The following is a 21504-nucleotide window of genomic DNA, read 5'->3' on the forward strand; positions in this document are numbered from 1 at the left end:
ACAGACATGTAGCAAGACAGAAGCATAGGAAGCTATTTTCCATTTCTATAGCTGCAGCTTGCTTGCAGTTGAAAACAGTAACCAAATAAAGAAGAGGAGCAAAGCACATTATGAGTAGATTTATTACATTAATAAATAAATTTCGTAGGTTTTATTAAAATTAATACTCTCTGCTTGTATGTAGGACTATACATTATAGTTAGCATTTCTATCCAGACCTGCTAGGATAAGTCTTTTGCTATTTTAGAATAAAGTATATTACTCGTTCATGTTACTAGGAAAAAATATGTATGTTCATACCATTTATTCAGATAAACTACATAACATCTTTTCATCTCCAGAAATTAATGGATTACTTTTCTGCAGAAAATTCATAAAGTATAGAAATAAATGGCAGAAATTAAGTTCTAGCTCTTTTCAGTCCAGATTTCAATATTAGAAAAAAGATAAATTCAACTTTTTTTCCTTAAGAAACTGGTCTTTGTAGAAGAGATTACTACAGCACCTTGAGGATTTCCTCAGTATTATGAAAACCCTCTCAAGCCAGGACAAAGACTTGCAGTTCCTCCCAGCCCTTCCTACAATATGATAGATTGACATAAAAGAAATAAAGACATAAATGTCATTGCGACCCAAAATTGTATTTTTCATTATGAAGACAAAATGGGATACACAGTGAGACCACAAAGAAAACCACTGTATTGCATAGAGGCAAATACCCTTTAAAAAAAAAAAAAAACAACAAAACAACAACAACAAAAAAAACCAACCAACCAAACAAAACCCAAAACCCGGAATGGCATAATTTGCAATTTTTTAAAATTTATGCTCAAAATATTTCATGTGTTACAAATGTTCATATGGTACATAGGATAAGGATAGCCTTAAGCAGCAAATGTGCCTTAGAAATCTCTTCTGCTTATAAAATACCCTAAATCTATTCTGTCCATTACATTGGTACAGTAACTCTATACAAATGGTACACTGGAATTCTTCCTTCTATGTGCACTTTATTAAATCCATGGGACATTTTAGACATGGTATAGTTCACCAGAGCATCACAAGTGTCTCTCGGGGTCAGGCTAAAAATCCATCTAGCTTAGCAGAGTCTAGTGATAATTTAATTTTCATCATAGATTAAACCCATGTCTATTAGACTATTCAAGTCACCTGCATACAAGCACAACTTTTTCAAGAATGAAAAGGAAAAATTTAAGTCTGGATTACCAACAGTTCTGAAAAAGGGTGCAAAGTGGTTCTCTGAATGATGTATTTTGGAAATTTATGCACTGAGAAACTTCAAACTTCGGTACATTCTTCACAATATTGGTGAAACGTACACTTAAGGACAATTTGCCATTTTTTGAACTTGCAGCACCCCCCCAATCAGATCAGATCCCCTCACTAACAAACTGTTGCAAGAAATAGTGTCTAATAAAAAAAGATCATAAATAATGGCATGCTAGGTATAGTGAAACCCCATTTTCCATAACCATAAAGATAATATCAAAAGGATTCTCTACCAACAATGGGAAAACAAAATTCAAGATCCCTCTTATGACTACTTGCAAGTAGAACCAAAGGGACTTAAAAGACAAGGTGGTTTATAATAAATCTTGAAAAACAGTTATTACAGTTGTTTCAGTGACAATATCTGTGCCATTATGTATTTTATTTTCTCCTCTGCCAAGTCATATGACTTTTTTTTTTTTTTTTTTTTTTTTTTTTTACACTGAAGTGTCAATTAACATACTATGTGGGATCTTTATCTTTTCCTTAAAACACGTCTTCTGAGCTTTGAAGGCAGCTGGCATTCAAGGGAAGTACCATGTCCTCTTCAGGGTTTCTCCTCTATAAAAGAGGTTGCTACTTACGACTTCAGTATCAGGTTAATTGAAAGGTTTTTGATTAAGAACAGGGGGTTATATTTATCATACTGGTGGCACCTAGAGGTCGTATCTCTGTACTACAGCCAATCCAGCTTTGACTCTGCAAGCAACACATAAAACAAGATTAAAAAGGGAACCACAGCATAGTTGGGCTGTCCAACACTCAGGTCTTCTTTTTACGAAATGAATGAATTCGCAAACAAGTCATGATCAATTCTTCCTCGAGAATATATTCTTGTTCAAGAGACTTCACTGTATCATCTCCAGTGTCACTTTTAAAAATGATATAAAGTTCTTGTCAACTGGGACTGCCACCCTGGGAGTACTAAAAAAAAAAAACATTTCAATACCTTCTACCGCTACAAAATTTTTCTATTTTGCTGACATCTATACACAGAAACAGCCACATTTTTAGCAATACAGCTCTGGCTGCTTGGTACTATAGCCACTCATTTTTCTGTTCTGCCTTCTGTCAGTCTCACTTTCTTTATCTCACACCATTTGTAGCCAACGAAGCAATACTGTATCTACGGCACAAGCCTGGGACTGGTGTGGCACTGCCTGGCTTTCTCCACCCTGTGACATCTATAATATTGCTAAACAGTCTCTGAATTTGAAGCATCCACCAGAGAAGCATAAAATGCCATTTCCCTTCAAGCAACCATTGTAAAGGAACTAAATCACTGCTAAGACCACACAAAGCACAGCTTAAGTTCCATCTGTAGGTAAGCCAAATCTCTCACAACTTGCAATTAGAGTAATCTACCAAATGCTCCTGACCACTTCTAATTTAGCTTTTAGGTGAGAATCAGTTTTAGGAATTTTTGTATTTTTATGAAAATAAACACAGCTGTGAATCAGAGCTCAAACATCCTCATTCATAAATGAAGAAAACCGATTCTGCTCTTTAAATGCAGTGGTGATTTTTCAACACCTCCTGAATTTTGTTTACAAAGTAGTGCTCTCAAATTCCCTTTTCAGAGACTTTCTATGCAGCAGTATTTCATCCTCCTGCCTACGCCTTCTGTTACTTCTGTATGGAAAAACTGTCTTTCTCTAAATCTTGATCCAGTGTGTACTATTTGGACCCAATGAGGTAAACACATTTTCAGAGGCAAAATTACACTTTCAGAAAAAATTCTTATATCCCAGACAATTTTTTTCACATTCCAAATTAAATATATATATAACACAAAAAATAGGTTAATTTCAATTACCTCCAGTTCCATTTATATGTTGAAAATTTCTTAACATATTTGGTAAAGAAATATATACAATTTTACTTAAAACAGGACAGCAAAATCTGAGGAAGATTTCAGTTTGAAACCATTTATTAACAAGCAAGCTACACTGATGCAACAACTGAATTTTACTTCCACAAAACCAAATACATTCCTAAAGCCTCAAGTATGGAAACTTGACAGAAGAGAAAAGTAGAAAGGATGACAGGACCTTCAAGTGGTCTTCGCTCTCAGGGGAAATTATACTACTCCCAATGGGATTAGGACAAGATGGAGTTAGTTTAACTGCCTTTGGCTTTGTGCTAGATGCCTTCTAAACAAGGGACTAGTCAGAATAGCACAAGCATCCAGTTCTTGAAACATCTTTTCTGTACCATCTCAGAGACCTCCAACTTTAACTTGTTGCAAACTGAGATGTGGCTAGCATTCAATACAAGGGTTTTTTTCCATTTCGATTTTTATTTTTCCTGTTGAAAACTGACCTCTTGTTTATACTAGAAAAAATCTGATTACTTTAAACCTAGAATATAAGATAATATAAAGGGAACAAAAAATGAAAAGGAAGAACTTAGGGTTTGTCGTGCTGGATAATAGCAGTAAATTTGCTGATTTCTCTATTTCTGAAAACCCTTAATGAAGGCACACCTAACACAGGCCAGATACAGCCTTTGTGTTTGATACAGTTTTTGATATGTCCGTGAGAGCTACACAAAATCAAGGGCAGAGTCTTATGAAGCAGCACTGCTACTACTTACTGGGCAGAAGCTAGAAGGAAATCTTAACGCTCTCCCTGAAAGAACAGCGTCTATATCTGTGTATGTATTCTGAAGATTGCTATTAAGTAGTATTAGATAATGAGATGCTATGACTCCCCAGTCCTGAATGGAAGAAGAAAGGAAGCAATTACCTACTAGCTTTAATATTGCATGCTACGGAATGAAAATTATATATTGTATTTTAAAAATAGACCATGAAGTTCACAAGCACTGTCAAAGGAATTCAAAAGTTCAGAAAGGTTTTTAGCATATTTATAAGTAGCAACTGACATTCTTTTAGAAATACAAAGATGGTTGCATATATTAGGTTTTTAATAGGGCAACAGCTTTGTGATCCATGTCATTACATGCTTTGGAATGCCACATCCAATATCTGGCACCCTGATTCTTCAAAGACAAAATACATTTGTATGTCCTCTCTACTGCAATGCATACTGATTTTTTATTCTTTGAGAGAAAATTTAAAAAAGCTTATTGATAATGCTGAGCTAATTTAAAGACTGGAATGAAATAGTTGAACAATACTCTCTTAAGGTACATACAATACAGAGGGGGCCACATTTGGGAAAAAATACCATTTATTCAATTGCTTTCGTTTTGTTGGTTACTTTGCAGCAGTAATTATTTTACCCCTTAATTTCAGTATTTGTTTTAGAAAATTAAATTGGAAACATCTATAAAGGAATACAGTCTCTTCGAAGTCCCGGTGTTTGCATTTAATTCCCTTTCTCCACCACCTCCTTCCTCTTCACCCCCCAATTTGTCTCCTAGTAAGCTAACACCCCCCCCCCCCCATACTTCAGATTTTCAATAGTTTAGTCTCATGACTCCACAGAATATTCATTCCCCATATGTCCACATACCATCAAAACATGAACTATTTCTCAAAACTCTGTAAAACTCCTAGTAAAGAGAGATCAAAGCTTCAAATTTGCGCTACGTTACAGGAATACAGAAAAAGTGGATCAAGAACAAAGTGTGTGCCCTGTGTTGCCTTACAGCAAGGAATTTCTTACATGAAAATGCACAAATAGGTCCTGAAGGCTAAGCAAAAAGGTAGAACAACTCTAAGATACAGGCAACCTGAAATTAAAATTAGAGAAACAGTGGAAAATAGTTTAGATTACATTTAAAACTACTGCTTAGTATATTTCTTTATTTTTCAATAATTTTATCTTACATTTCACCCCACCGAGGTTTGACTTGTGTCAATGCAAGCACCTTCGCAAAAAGGATTCTATTTACTTTCCTCTAAATACATACACAACTACTCTACATTATGCATACACTCAAACCATGTTAAAAAAATGTACACATTTTGGTGTTTATAGCCTGAAGATTACAGTTATCTCTTCATAGAGAAGACAGTTTGATTTAAAGTGTTTTTACTCACTAACATATTTCATGCTTAAGTAGTGTAAATCTGAATTACAAATCTTAAAAATCACCAAGAAAATACAAGGCCTTAGGGCCAATTATTAAATAACATGTCTCAATTTTTATATCAACATACACACGCAAAAGACTGACAACGCTAAGAGCAAATAAACACAGATGTCTCTTGAAAGATCAGTTTTACTAGGCTTGCAGTACCTATTATGACTGGGTAACGATGTCTGAATAACCTCAGGGGACATAAGTTGTCTACTGAAGCCCAAAGAATATGCTGAAAGTTTTCAGCAATTATGAATTCATACAGTCTACGTGTCCGCTGCAAGGAGCTGCCAGTGCTACCTGCTTCTATAAAATAGGTCCCCCAAGTCAGAAAGGCACTCTAAATTAGTGGAGAGAGGTACAAATTATGGTTTTTAATATTCCTGCACTTCAGTGACCAGTAAGAATTTTTACTGCAGGTTTCCCTCTGTATGAGGAAAAGAGAAACAAAGAAGTTGGGGAGTGTGTGTGGGGGGGGCATGTGTGCCTGGTAGGGGGGCCAAGGTTTCCACACCCGCCTCTCCTCACTGCCATGTTTTCAGGAACGAATTAATTCTCTGAGGATGTCTTAGATCCCTTCAAGCATTTACTTTCTCCACACACCAGAGAATGCATCACTTCTCATACAAGCTCTTCCTAAATCGAGAAAGGTAAGGCTGGACCTGCTAAACGCGGCCATAAACAGACAAATATGCAGCATTTCTGGACGTTTTAAAAAAATTCACTTGTGTGCTCAAATTAAAATGGGCCAGCACTTCAGAACAAGAAACTATTTCCTCTTGACCCTCTCAGCAGTTTGGATGCCTTCCCAGAAATCTCAAGACTGGCGCAGGGCTTAGTACTGTGCCTGCAAGACAGCTGCATCTGGATACAACCCTTCACGGGAATGCACAGGACAAACCAAGGAGGACAGGTTGAACAGATGTAATAAACTGAGGTGGTGCCAGGTCCAGAAAGTGATCCATGTTAATCAGGCGTTCCAAAGAAATTTCACTCAGTAAGGCAGCGCGATATGCAGCCCATTTGGAAAGCTAACTTGAGTTACGCCAACAGATCTCATGGAAGCCCACGATCACTCACACAGCTTGGTACCAGGCGGTTCCAGCTGCCTCCTCTTCTTCTTCTGGGAGGGAATTGCTACAACTCACTGGAGTTTTCCCCCCTATGACCACCAGCTCTTTATGCAACAACAAAACAGAAGCAGAGAAGAAACTAGAAGAAACTTACAGCAAACTAATTTGACAATTAAATGGAATAATTCCAATAAAATTATAACAAACTTTCTCTAGCCCATGAAAGGGGAGAGGTGTCTTAAACATCAACAAACCAACCCCAAAATGAATCTACTTTTGCAATTTTAATCACATAATATTACATCTGAATTATGCACTGACCAAAACAACTGCTGTTATTATTCTAATCCATTTTCCTTCTAAAGTGAAGAAATACTGCTATGGACATATGTCCTTAATAAAGCTGGAAATTAATTTCAGCCCTCACATTAATTGCAATTAGCGTCAAATTTTTATATAGTGCAAAGTCACCTCAACACATAATGATAGTTCAAACATGACGAGAAAACTAACAATTTCTATCAGAAGCAATTTTATACCATTAGATAAATCTCAATCAGAAATAGCACAGACACGACAGATCCTGCCATAAGCTAACGGGATGATGTAGCCTCGGTTTCTTTAATTTGTATGATTAGTTTTTTGCCACGTGCAGTGTCTATTATCTAACCTTACTTATTTCTTGCACCAGTGTGAATGGGAACAGCAAATAAGTGGCGAGCTTTCATGTCTAAGACATGAAACAATCAGAAGATTATTATTGTTTAAAATAAACACATTCCTCCCAAAAAAAGAAAGGTGGACAAGCATCTATTCTGGGTGCTACTCAAGAGAAGAGAATCGGTACCAACTATGAGGGTTTATTGTCTGCCTGGAGATAATAAAGCCAGGGTAAGAAGTGGAAATGATTGACATGTATTTTTTTAATACTTAATTTATTATACTTAAACCTAAATGCATGCATTTTAAAAATTAATTAATAGAAGCTGTACCAGCTGTATTTTTACATTTCTTCACCCTGATGGCTTCTCTGGTTCAATTAGGAAATATTAGACCAGCCAGCTACAGATAATCCCTCATTTCATTACAGGATGTGAGTGGGCAGGAAGGGCTTCCCAGAACTGCACGCAGCATAAGTGGAGAGGCAAAGGACAGGAACACTGTGGGTGTGAAAACGCAGGAAAGAAAAGAGAGATGCTTTAGCAAAGCTATGTGGACAGAACAGGCGCTAGGCAGTAGAGGACTTGTTCGATAGCTTGGTATCTAGACAGGATTTGAAGAAGGGGAGGCAACAGAAGGAAAGACTGCAAGGCCATGGACAAATTAATGGTAAGAATTCACTCTGAAATTTCACTGACAACGAACCACAGGAGAAATGCAAGATGGAATGTAGTAGTGCTGCAAATATGTTAAAATTGCAAACATTCTTGCCAGCTGCTGCTGTTATCATGAGAAGTAATCTTGTGTTAGGGTTTATTAATAGCAACATGCTTTGGAAGAGACTGCCATTTGTACTTGCAGAACACTGTATCATGCAGATTGACTCAGAGCAATAAAATCTTAACTGTTTAAGTTAGTAGTAAGTCTACCGAAACACAGTGTAAGTAGGGGAAAAAAAGGCACTAAAAACATACCAAAAATATCTTTCTAGCACCTCCTCTGCTGTCCTTTTTCAATTTTCAGGAAGTAAAATTCTGTTGGGAGAGTATCCATAGGAAGAAAGCAGTATAGTGTCACCTACAGACTCCTGGCCTATGAGCCAAGGAACAATTTTCTGTTTCTAGGGCTAACAACACATTATGTTTCTATTCCCATTTTGTCTTGTGTGTTTCATCTCTACAAGCAGTAAGTTCTCTGTGCAGGGACAATTTTGCATACAGCATTCAGGGCAACATTATTATACTACAAATAGTAATATTTGTAAATAAAAGTATGCTCTTTATACCCATGTCTGTATGTATAAATGGGGGCACCTAAATCATGAGGAAAGATCCCACATGATACCAGAGCAGTATGCTGCAACCAGTTATCTCCATTATACAATAGCTGAAATATACGCTGACTACAGGAACTGGAGTCAAATGCAGTTTTAGAAATTCCACAGGAAGGTACAGATACTAAAATACCCGGTCTCAAGTTTCCATGTATTTACATATTACAGATTCCTAAAATAAGTCTTTTACCTACCTGAGTCTTCTACATACAAGCTGCCTCTTTTTCACAGTTTAGAAATAAAATTCTGTCTACCAACTTGCATATGCAAAGCAATGCAGCATATACAAAGCAATGCAGCATATACAAGTTTAATAAACTACCTGAAATAATGAACCATCTGAAAAAGAGAGGAAAGAAGCATGTTTTACTAATTACAACACAAAACATTTGCTCTTTGACACATTATTTACACTATTCTCTGTAAAACAAAACCATCTCCTTAGCTTACAAATAAGTTTGATACCATTTACCAAGCATTTACCAAGTGTTATGAATTCCTTTGATACTAAGGATAAAGTAAGTCGAGCTAAGGAAGTATTGCTAAACTCAGATAATCCATAAGAGAAGAACATATATAGAAGAATATATTTAGACTTTTAGTATCGTTTGGGCATTTTAACTCATTTTTTTCTCTCCTCCTTTTATCAATCAGTTTAGGACCCGTGGATCTTTGGTGGTCTTGCGATATATATTAGCATATCATCTACAAAACAAATGAAAACCACCACACACACGAATCTTACAATGCTTTGCCTACTACTTCAAAATGTTATGGTAGCAGCAAAGATATTAAAAACAGATTTACTGTATCACCTTCCTGCACAGGATCAACATTTTTGTATGACATACATAACCAGAACTTCTCTTTCACAAACATGTATATTTGCAGCATATAAAAAAAAATGTAGAACAGTTTGCAATTATCATCTGAATTTTTAAGAAAAGTCAGTACCCCACTTCATGGATTGTATATTTTACTATTAAAACCATATCCATTTGAGAGGCGACTAACCAGGGAAGTTTTTCTGAAATGTGGTTAAACTGCACATGACTACACAAATGATCTGCAATCGTTTCAATCTTCTCACCAAGAAACCTTGCAATCACATTGGTTACTCAAAAAATATTTTAAGGAACACAACAGATCAAAAGTATAGACTTTCTTAACTAAAAATAAAGAAGAAAGGGAAAAGTCATGTCAACTCCAGTGTTGTTTTGTTGCCTTTTCAAAACAACTGAGTAACACTATAAAATACCCGAACAGAATTTGGAAAGATACTGCTGTTGTCCCCAGGCAAATCTATATTTTCAATTATTTTTTTCATGAAATTAAGATATATAAGCATACCAGGAGCTGGAAAGAGGGCAAAGGCAGAGAGAGGAAAAAGAAGCCCACTTTTAACAGAGGCTGAATATCAATGAGAAGCTGTAGGGAGAAAGCAAAATTAGCAGGCCAAACCAAAGTGAAGGACGAGTCAGATAGAGTGGACCAGAGCCTCGGAGTTTGGAAGAAAAAAAACACAAGCCAAGCAGTGAAACTAAGAATGAGGTGGGATCTTCGCTCTGAGGACTGGAACTATTTAAACTGGCAAAACCATCATTCCCCGACAGTAAGGGTTCAGCACCTAAGGAATGACAATCAATCGGTTGTGATAAGTGGCAGAGATCCAAGAGCAAGATGCTCATGCTACGACCCTGCTGATGACTTGTCTGGGTCTCGTTCTAGTTCAGTCCAACTTCCACTCAAAATGTGGTGAATGTCAGAACAAAGATTGCCAGTTAAAATTAGTTTGCCCTCTTTGTGTTTCCGTATTAAGAGACAGCCATGACACGGCAGAGCATTTTTTCCTCACAAAGGATCCTTTCCGCATACCTGAAAAAGCTCTGTTCAGGAAATTAAAATGGCTTCATTTGTTGTAGAAGGACAAAAAGTGTTTACTTAGTGGTAAAAGGGACTGCAAAAAGAGAAAAAGGAGATTCACAGTAAAGGCAATTAGGTTTCAAAGCAATAAATGATGTATTTAATTACACATTTCATGAGTTCCCCTCCGGCATGATCAATCAGCAAAGAGGCAGCTGGGTCAGTTTATAGCATCAGTGCTGTCTCCCATTCCCTCTTTTCTTCTGCTAGATGCTATAACCTCCACAGCTTGAGATGACAAAACAGACAGACTTTAAGCAGGTAAAGAGCTTTCACAAAGTAAATCCAGCATGTTTGAATAGCTCAACGTGAATAACAATAAAGGTTTCAGAGACACCTAAACAACTGGGCACAAAGGAGTAAAATTGCCCAGGCAACCTTCCTTCTGACACCTCCTGAAGGGAAGTGACTGACTGCAGAATCCTCGTACCATGCTTTTAGCATCTGCACCCACACATCAGGCTGTAACAGACAGCACCACTCATTGCACGGAAATGGAAGTTTTAAAGGCATCAAAACCACAAAGAAAAACATTTTAGCTAGCGTTAAATATAAATGAGTTTCCGATTGCTGCTTTTATCTTGGCCAGAAATAGGTAGAACAATTTAAATATAAAAGTGTTTCTCGAAGAGTCAGTACAGTGACAGAGTATTGCTGAGTATTCTGAAAAAGCACTCTCTGGGAGTGCTATGACATGTATTGCAGCGGAGGTTTTGAGAAAAAAAGCCAAACACCACCCCCTTCCACCACCCCCAAAAAACCCCCAAGCAAGTTGTCAGAGGTTGTCCAAGTATTTTTGACCCAGTACAGCAGGTTGGACTAGATACGCAGAGTTCAGCTAGCAATTTTCTTTTTCCCAGGGGATGCAGGGAACAGCTGTTTGAACAGCAAACTAAGTGCTCCCTCCTACAAATGGCTATCTTAAGCCCAGAGCTTCTGTAACACCCCACAGAAGGGGAGGGGTAGACAGAAGAATCCTTCAGCCTGCATCTAGTTCTACAGAGCCATAAACACTGACTACATCTGAGTGTATCCATGGTTTTGAGGTTTTAAAAACAAACAAACAAAAAAACCAAACCCTGAAACCACGGATTTCTGTATGGCTTGGCAAACCTTGTGTCAGCATAGCCTGGGAGACCACGGAGCTCTTCAGCCAAGTCAGGTTGAACCACCCCACCTTGAGTTGACCATGTAACTGGGAATCTGTCCACTTCTTTTTCCACTTCTGTGATTCCTGTTTTATTCCCTCTGAAGTACGGCACAGAATCAACTGGTTTGCAAGCAAAATGAAAGAGAGAATTGCAGAAAGAAGGAAAAAAAGAAGGGCGAAGAAGATCATTTTTAGACTTCCTCTGCTCCACGTTGAGAAAATAAGTAACATACTGCTTTTCTTCAAGGCTATCACCTCACACAGGAAGAACTTTTATTCCCCTTGTGAGAAGAGATGAAAGGCATGGGAAAAGAAGATGCAGAGTGGAGATACTGCATATACTTAAAAAAGCAGAGGACACAGTTCATTATTCAAGATTATTTATCTTCTATAAGGAGTTACCCTCTAGGCAGAGTTACCCAAGACTTAAGTCATTTCTGTAACTTCTCAGTATTCCTTTCTTTCCACTCAAAGCCATCTGCCTTTTCAGTTAACTTCCTTCTGCTGGACCTCTGAAATACTTCCATTACATTCCAAAGATCTTCCAAAACTGAAACTCCAAAAATAATAAAAGCAAGAAAACAAACACTATAAATTAATTTAACAATGAAAACTAAAACCTCTATAAGGCTGACTTTATTGTGAATATTTGGATATCCAGAGCAACGGACACACTCCTTTATGAGAAACAAGCGTAGGGGACAAGAACAAATTTCCTTTCATGAAGACATCAACTGATATCAAATTCCAACACAAACAAGGGAATTTGAAGCAAAGGCTAAATTAGCTTTGAAGGATTTCTGACAGCCACTCAAAGAGGCTTCTTACCACCAGTGGCCAAAATGCAAGTTCCCTGCCACAAAGCCCAGAACAAAAAGGTCTCTTGTAGAAGGCACAGGCGTGTGGGAGTGCTCTGATTTGTCCAGTGACGGACTCTTAAGACTCCCTTAAGTCTTAAATTTTAAATATTACACACGTATACGTATATATGCATGCACGCACATGCACATTTTTCACATTTTTTTCTTTATGCTCTTCTGACAGTCTCTTCTTACCAAATAGTAAGAAATTTCTAGGGAAAAAGAGGTCATTTCTTTCACTTTGTGTTTAAGGGGAAAATAGCTTAGTAGTTCTTCATATTACTCAGGACCTGATCCAAAGTCAGCTGAAACACAGGGAAGCATAAGACAGAAGGATACACCATTTCAGAGAAAACTAAATGGGTTTTTTGTCCATTAGATAACTTCTTAGTGTCATTCATGAAATAACGTGCTGTACTCAAGCAAGAAATATGATTTCTTGCAGAAAAATTCAGGACTACGTTTCCCTGAAAAACTGAACGTATGGACTACTTGGCTAAACTGCTGGCACAAGCATTTACATGGATTTGGCTAACAATGAAAAGGGTGTTTTGGTTGTTTTAACACAGAAATGAAGGGATAAGGAAACAAGTCCAAATAAGTGAAGTTGGTCATGCATAAGACGCATTAGTGTTTCAAATAAATTATTAGCATACCAGTCAACCAGAGGAAGGAAAAGGAACTAGAGTCTAGTTCCAAGTGCTCTACTGTAGTAAGAAATGGACCAATACCATATGTAATGAGTAAGACCAGCAGACGCTCTTGGATATAAAAAAAAAAACACAGGCTGGTATATAAATCAATTTTTAAATGCTTTGTCCTATGTTCATCCTACAGAGGGAAGCATTTCACTGATGAACTAAGTTGATGCATTGCCAAAATCTGGTTGGATACAGCCACACTGCCCATGATGCAGATTGCAAAGGCGAGGATTGGGAAAATGAAGAACCACTCACTGTAGGCGAAGATCAAGTGCGAGACCACCTGAGGAATCTGAAGGTGCACAAGTCCATGGGACCTGATGAGATACATCCGCAGGTCCTGAGGGAACTGGCAGATGAAGTTGCTAAGCCACTAGCCATCATATTTGAGAAGTCATGGCAGTCTGGTGAGGTTCCTGCCAACTGGAACAGGGGAAACATAACCCCTATTTTCAAAAAGGGAAACAAGGAAGACCCAGGGAACTACAGGCCAGTCAGTCTCACCTCTGTGCCTGGCAAGATCATGGAGCAGATCCTCCTGGAAACTCCGCTAAGGCACATAGAAAACAAGGAGGTGATTGGTGACAGCCAGCATGGCTTCACCAAGGGCAAGTCATGCCCAACAAATTTGGTGGCCTTCTACAAAGGGGTTACAGCAGCAGTGGACAAGGGAAGAACAACCGATATCATCGACCTGGACTTGTGCAAAATATTCAACACTGTCCCACATATCCTGGTCTCTATATTGGAGAGACATGGATTTGACAAATGGACCACTCGGTAGATGAAGAACTGGCGGGACAGTCGCACTCAAAGAGTTGTGGTTAACAGCTCGATGTCCAAGTGGGGACCAATGATGTGTGGTGTTCCTCAGGGGTCAGTACTGGGGCCTGTACTGTTCAACATCTTTGTCGGTGACATGGACAGCGGGGTCGAGTGCACCCTCAGCAAGTTTGCCGATGATACCAAGCTGTTTGGCAAGGTAGACATGCTGGAGGGGAGGGATGCCATCCAGAGGGACCTGGACAGGCTGGAGAGGTGGGCCCAAGTCAGCCTCATGAAGCTCAACAAGGCCAAGTGCATGGTCCTACATCTGGGTTGGGGCAATCCGAAGCACACATACAGGCTCGGCAGGGAATGGCTGGAGAGTAGCCCTGAGGAGAAGGACCTGGGTATGCTGACTGACAAGAAGCTCAACATGAGCTAGCAGTGTGCGATCGCAGCCCAGAAGGCCAACAGTATCCTGGGCTGCATCAGAAGAAGTGTGGCCAGCAGGTCAAAGGAGGTGATTCTGCCCCTCTACTCCACTCTGGTGAGACCCCACCTGGAGTACTGCATCCAGCTCTGGAGTCCCCAACATAAGAAGGACATGGACCTGCTGGAGCACGTCCAGAGGAGGGCCACGAGGATGATCTGAGGGCTGGAGCACCCCTCCTATGAGGAGAGGCTGAGAGAGTTGGGGCTGTTCAGCCTGGAGAAGAGAAGGCTCCAGGGAGATCTTATTGCGGCCTTCCAGTACCTAAAGGGGACCTACAGGAGAGCTGGGGAAGGACTCTTTACTTGGGCATTTAGTGATAGGAGGAGGGGGAATGGCTTTAAACTGGAAGAGGGCAGGTTTAAATTAAACATTAGGAAGAAGTTTTTCACTTTGAGGGTGGTGAGGCACTGGAACAGGTTTCCCAGAGAGGTTGTTGAGGCCCCATCGCTGGAGGAGTTCAAGGCCAGGCTGGAGGTGGCCTTGGGCAATGTGGTCTAGTGAGAGGTGTCCCTGCCTACGGCAGGGGGGTTGGAACTTGATGATCTTCAAGGTCCCTTCCAACCTAAACCATTCTATGATTCTATGATTTTAAGGGTGAAACATACACACATACAGCAAAACTATTCTCACAAAACTGTATGGTATAACAGAATCTTTGGTGTTTCTGAGAGTATGGGCAGTGAAAATGGATACATTTATTACCTTTACTTGGAATACCACAGGGTGCACACTGAAACCCCTGCTTTATAACAATTCAGTGCTACTTTAAGCCACTTGAAGGAATGCTGCCAGTGAACAAGTAATTTTCATGAATTCTCCAGCTTATTAGCACTTCTTAAAAACATATATTCAACATGATGAACTTTTATACGGCAACCTTGAAGAGCTACAAGTACTGGAATTTTCAGGAAAAAACATGGAAAAGTAAAGAGGGAAGAAATCTGTTTTTAAAGTACAGCTTTTGAAATAGTCAAGAACTGTAACAGTTCAGAAGGGAAAACACTTCTACTGTTAGTGGTTTAAGAGCAGTCTAATGGAAAAATCACATAGTTAATTAAGAGACAATTTTTTGTCAACTGAAAGTATTTACCATGGCAAGCAAAATATACAGCACTTGATTTTGGAACATATGTGACATACGTGACCATCTCTTAAGTATGTCCAATGATCAGCTGCAGTCGCAGCTACATCGCACTGAAGATCTAAATGATATCTGATAGCTGAAGTGTGTACTAGTTGAAAGGTATTCACTGCTTCTTCATATTATACTGCAAAATGTACTTCAGTGCCTACAAAAGATGTGTTAATGGCTAAAGAGGACCATGGCTATGTCTACGTTTGACGATACTGCATCAGTGTTTTCAGTGACAGCTTTGAAGGAATACATACATTTATTGTGTAAGTACAGCACTTTTAGAGGTATGCACTAAAGTTATTCTCAAGTGCTACACAAAGAACGCTAAGTAATACTATTTTTAACTGGATTCAGATTAGTAGTATTGCAGACAAGTGTTTTAACTACATGAGCAAATTGACAAAACGCATAAGGGCAAACCGTTAAGTCCTGTGACCATTTATAGTGCACTTCTTGATAGAAGCCCAATATAACTAATGCAGAGGATGCAGAAGCTATGAATCGTCAGCTCTCATAACGGAAGTATTTTTACTCCTAAGGATCATAGTACACATTTTAAAGATGTTTTGCTTGGTTTAATGTACAATTAAGGAGAGGAAGAAATGAGTTCAAACAAGGAGAAGGTCGATAATCTTTAAATCAGGTCAGTGTTTGAATGGCTCAATCACACATTTGCCTGGAAAAAGTTGGTATCGAAATATTACCAATTCAATAACCTAGAAGCAAACTGTAGCTCATGTTCTAAAGCACATCAAGTTTAGGTCTGAATATTAAATGCTAAATAATTCAATGCATTACTTATTAAATGAAAAGCAGAACTTGGAAAAAAAATTAAGAGTTGCATATTGGTGAAGACTTTGCATCAGTACTCATATTTTACATGAAAATACTTTTTTGATTCGTACTGTTTACTAAAATGATAAATCTACATAACAGAAGTATTGATTCTCTCACCTGTTGATATGCAAAATTAGGTGGTTGCTTTTTTTTTTTAATTTAAATATGCAGAAATGAAAATGCAGATCTTTTATGCAACCTACACATGTTAGCATGGAAGGAACCCAATATGGTAATCGCTATGAGTTACACGCAGGCTTTGAGTGCTGCAAGGCATGAGACTAAAGGCGGAGCTCTCATCTTTTCCATTATCAGCAGCCATCATACCGAGAATTATTAGTTTCAGAAGACAAGATAAGCTTAAATAGATTGATGATATCTTAGCTGGTAAACCATATATTTACAGCATTTCTTAATTTCCACCTTAGTTCTAATGATAAAAGAGAAGCAGATGCTGAACAGTTTCTTAAACCCTCCTAGACCTCAACCTCTGAGTCATTAAACTGACTGCTTGAATGCGCTGTAGGACAGGACAACGGAGACAGACTGTAGTTGTTTTGGAACAATGCAAAAGTCTTCTGAGAACTGCTTTAGAAATTATTTTTTCCATATTTGTGATAAGTTAATGTGTGACCACACTTCTCATTACAGAAAATACACACATAAGTCATCAGCATTAAAGTTCCAACAGTGTAACATATTAATATAGCCACAAAAAGCCTTGTGAAATATATCTACTAAACTTATTTCTATGCCGCATATTATGCGTTATCCAAGACAAAGGAACTAAAACTATCCAGATATATTCCAAATGCTTATTTTCAAGCAAACAGTTCTCAAAACATATAAAAAAATTGAAAGCACATCTGTTTAAAAATAGAGTTACTTTATCACTTTCAATCTTATGAAATGTTCCTATTCAATGTTCAAACACATAGGTATCTAATTTAAAAACCAATACTTTTCTGAAATGCACATGATCCAATATTAAAGTCATGTATATATATGTTCTAATTTTTGCATTGCTGCAGGTTGATATTATGTTGCTAGCTTTCAACATATGCCATATACCTTTACATAGAAGAAACGTTCTCAGAAATTCAGAGCAACATCACAAAAAGAAATCAAGCTTTCAAGGGTGATCTTGTCAAATTTAACTTTCACCTGTGATTTCACTAAGTTTACTAAAAAGGAGTATGTTGACATTCAAGGAAAGCCAGCACATTTACAAAAGCTGAGCTAGATTTTAAAACTTGCATCAATAAATAGATATAGTATTTATTCAGTAGCAATAGAAAACTCAAAGTAATGTTGGGAAAATTTTTTGAGCAAATTTATTTATAGTTTTACTGAAAAGTGTTCCAAAGAGTAATAAAGAAGAAAAATTAATTTTACTTTAAAGAATATGAGCTCAGCAGTATGCAAACTGAGTAATGAAATCACGATCTAAGTTGATTTGAAAATATTCACTTCCTATTGAAAATTGTATATTACAGAGAAAACGAAATTTAAAAGACTTTTTTTTCCCCCCACTCATATAATGCGCTTTAAGAGCCACTTTATTCATATAGTTCCTGAAGCTGTAGCATAAGACCCGTGATAGCTTGTCAGGCTAGGATTGTCTATATATAAACTATATCGCAACCTCCACATAGTAACATGCTATTTTTATTTTCTGTAACAGCAAAAATGTTATCTCCATTACCGAGTTACAAAAGTATTAAAATCGTATTTTAAGACTTCTTACTAAAAATGTTTAAATATTAATTAGTTTAACATCTCTAAATTCTCTACTTTAGTATCCAACAAGTTGCATGTGCCAATACAATTCAGAACTGCATTCGATGGATTTTACTCCAAACTATCTACATCACCTAAAAGAGTGAATAAAAGCAAAATACACATTTATGAATGCAGCTATTTTGCACAGCATTTGTTTTCATCTACATGGTTTACAGCTATAAAAGAATCTCTGGCATGTCCCTTTAAATAAGTAATAGCTAAGACAACACATACAGATTTTAATTAAATTAAACCACAAGAATTACTGAAATAAATGACCCGAGGGCTCTTCTGTGGCACCCTGAGTGAATAGATAATACAGATATAAGTATCTACTCATGGAATGAATGCACCATGACAAAGCACAGAGCTACAAGTCAAGTGATCAAAATTCAGGTTTTAAAGACTTTTACACTTACCCGCCTACGGCAGAAGGGCAGGCCCTGCGCAATGATGCTGATGCTAAATATCTTCATCACGGTTTGGTGCGGTAAAGGTTCTTTGGCACTTTTAAGATCAACGGGAACCAAGCCATGATTGATGGCAGTTTTCCCAGGTTTGGACATTTTATCGTTCTTACTTTGTCAAGTCTACTAATATTGCAAGAACATTGCTAAAATCTTTGCTTCTAAAGTTGCATGATTTCTTTTTTTTCTTTTTTCTTTCAAAAAAAAGTTTCAGATTGGTGATTCGCCTCCCCACAGCCTGCTGCCTTTGTCTCTCAACCCTCTCCTGCCAAGTGTCCTGACCTGTCTGCTGCTCAGTGAAGTGCAAGCTATCCTAGTATAGACAGGAATTAAACTACCAAGGGGCAGGCAGACTGCTCCTGCCAGTCAAACAGCTGGTGGACCTCCCCTGCAATGTCAGAAGAGCCCTTCTCCAAAAAGGGATCCACAGAGTGAAAAAGAAGAAGAAAATCATGACTGCCAGGAGGTTTAATAGCCACAGCCGCTTACGCCTGCGCTTTAAAGGGAGATTTTTTTATTATTATTATTTATTTTTTTGAGTTGGCATTGTGCTTTCAGAAGGAGAATCCAAGGAGATTGCAACCTTGACACAATAACAGCGTTACTGCAGGATCAACTCCACCGCTTACTGGGCAGACAACTTCTGGACTTCCAATAAAATTTCACAGCTAGTAACTAAAAAACTGACCCGGACTTTGCTGTTTCTCAACCACCTCCACAAACATAATATATTGCTATGAAAAAAGAAAGGGAAAAAAAATGGAAAAAAAGGGGAGTCCCCTAAAATGAAAGTATTGGCTCAAAACTTGCTCTTTTAATGAAAGTAGAGGTTATCATTGTATTTTCACCTACATTGGTATTTTCAGTTCCTTCCTCCAGGCCCTCCTTACTCATGCACAGGTACTTCAGCCTGCACAGCTCCCCACCTTCCCTGCTGCTGTGGGGGGAGCAGCATCTGGGGGGCTTTGGCTCAAGGGATGCAAGAGTACTGGAATAGTCTTCCCTTTTCTGTTCATCACAGGTTTGGGTACCAGTTTGCTCATGCTGATGGAAAGAACAGCCCTTCCTCCGAGAACAGTGTCCCCCAAAGGGTGCAGGGGGAGGTCTGCCTGCCCTTAGCAACAAAACTGACTGAGGGCCATTTTTCAGGAAAAAAGTTCTTACTCTACCAAACAAAGCTAGAACAGCAATGCCTGTTACTCAGATTATCTGCAATTAGTTTACTGCCATTTTAAATAATTTCTTGATCAAATTAGCTTTCCTACAATGCCTCTAGGTACCCACAATCTCTTTCCCTTCCCTATACTTGGACATGTTTCTTAAAAAAAATATATTCAAATTCTGAAAACCTTTTTGAGCAAAATTAAGTAGGAAGAGACAAAAGCCTGTGAAAATGTCTTATGAAATTGCTGATAAAAGATGCAGAAAGCCATCAAAGCCCTTGTATGAACTGAGTCAGTACAGTCCAAAACACAGTGAATACATGACCATCAAGAAATCTTACAAGTCCCTTTATGCACAACCCAGCAAAGATAATTAACTGTATAATTATACGAGGGCAAAAGAGAGAGTGTAGTAATGCTTTAATGCTTGAAGCACAACACTAACTTGACAAAAGACAGCATTAAAATATGCCTATATTAGCATCTCCACTTAGCCCTTTGTTTCCCCTTCAAAAAGCCAAGCTGTAGGCATGTCTCACTTGCATACAGACAGCCTCCCCTGACTAAACATTTGCTTGTTGAATGCTTTTTACAAAAAAAAAAAAAAAAAAAAAACCCAACCAACTAACTATAAAAATCCCTAATGTTTCATTGAGTATATATATGTTACGGTAAGCATTCACTTATTCACTTATAACAAAGTATCTTTCTCAGACAAACAAGAAATTTCTTATTTCTTTACAGGTGTCGCACATGGAAATGCTGTTATAGAATGCTGGGTAGCACAGTATTTTCATGCACTGATTTTTTTTTTTTTTCCCTCTTTTCTATCATTCCATTCAAACGCCATTCTAAAGCATATTTAGACATACATTTTCTTCTAAAAGACTCTTTACATTTCCTTCTTTATACTTCATCCTATAAACTCCAAAACACAGTTTACCATTAGTAGTCTGTCCTCAACAGCAGTATCACATCACAGTTTATAGCTTCATTCTGAATTACTTCATATTTTATACAACAAATATTAGGCTTTCACTTGGCTGGAAGACTTTGGGAAGGTGTCTTAGGCTCTCAGTTTCACTCAAATAAGAAAACTTCCCTGAAGCACTCCAAAGAGGGAGAAAGAGTAGCCTTTTATTTCTACTTCGAATAACTGAAGAACAGAGCCAAAACCCCAAAGAGATCAACTCGCATATCCCTATTGATGTATTATTCAAAAATAAGCAACAGGTCAAATTTTTCCATTTTTGATATACCAGTCACCATCTCAATCGTTCCAACAAAGTTGCAAGGTTACCAAAATGTATTTATACTAATATAATATGAGATTGAATAGTATGCATGTAACATGACAAGATCAGATACAGTATTTCATACAAAGCAAACCTCAGATTTCAGTTTAATAAATACTCAATATTTCATATAATTGCATACAGAAATGTCTCTCTGTGTGTGTATGCACTAAGAGAAACTGATGAAAAACTCAGTTTTAAAAGATTATTTCATCATGAATTGCTGAAAGGAAAATTTCACAGCATGGCATGTCACTATTTTAGTACCAGCTGTTATTAGTTGATATTAGAGCCTCGTATTTTACTACTTTACACGCTTACTCCCCCCATTTAAAAAAAAATAAATAAATTCACTCATAACCAAAGTGCAAAACAGGAATGTAACTTGGCCCATTTACACATTTACATGCAATTGGGGAGCAGACAAGACTGAAGTATGGCATTTTCCAAGCATCGCTCACAGCACAAGTCTCCAAGTCGACGGTTATTCTCACACCTCTGAAGAGACAAAATTCTGATTGTCAGCC

At 37.9% G+C, this 21504-nt stretch overlaps 1 protein-coding gene across 1 annotated transcript in view; it reads right to left on the reverse strand.

Moving 5' to 3' along the window:
• FBXW7 (F-box and WD repeat domain containing 7) overlaps positions 1–18935 on the reverse strand; it is an 83093-nt gene extending 64158 nt beyond the window's left edge. The window contains exon 1 of the mRNA XM_082482043.1: positions 18472–18935. Coding sequence (XP_082338169.1) covers positions 18472–18618 — 147 coding nt within the window. The 5' untranslated portion in view covers positions 18619–18935. The remainder of the gene's footprint in view (positions 1–18471) is intronic.
• Between the last annotated feature and the right edge of the window lie 2569 nt (positions 18936–21504).

This window comes from Vanellus vanellus (assembly GCF_965231255.1).
Source record: "Vanellus vanellus genome assembly, chromosome: 4".
NCBI classification, from domain to species: domain Eukaryota; kingdom Metazoa; phylum Chordata; class Aves; order Charadriiformes; family Charadriidae; genus Vanellus; species Vanellus vanellus.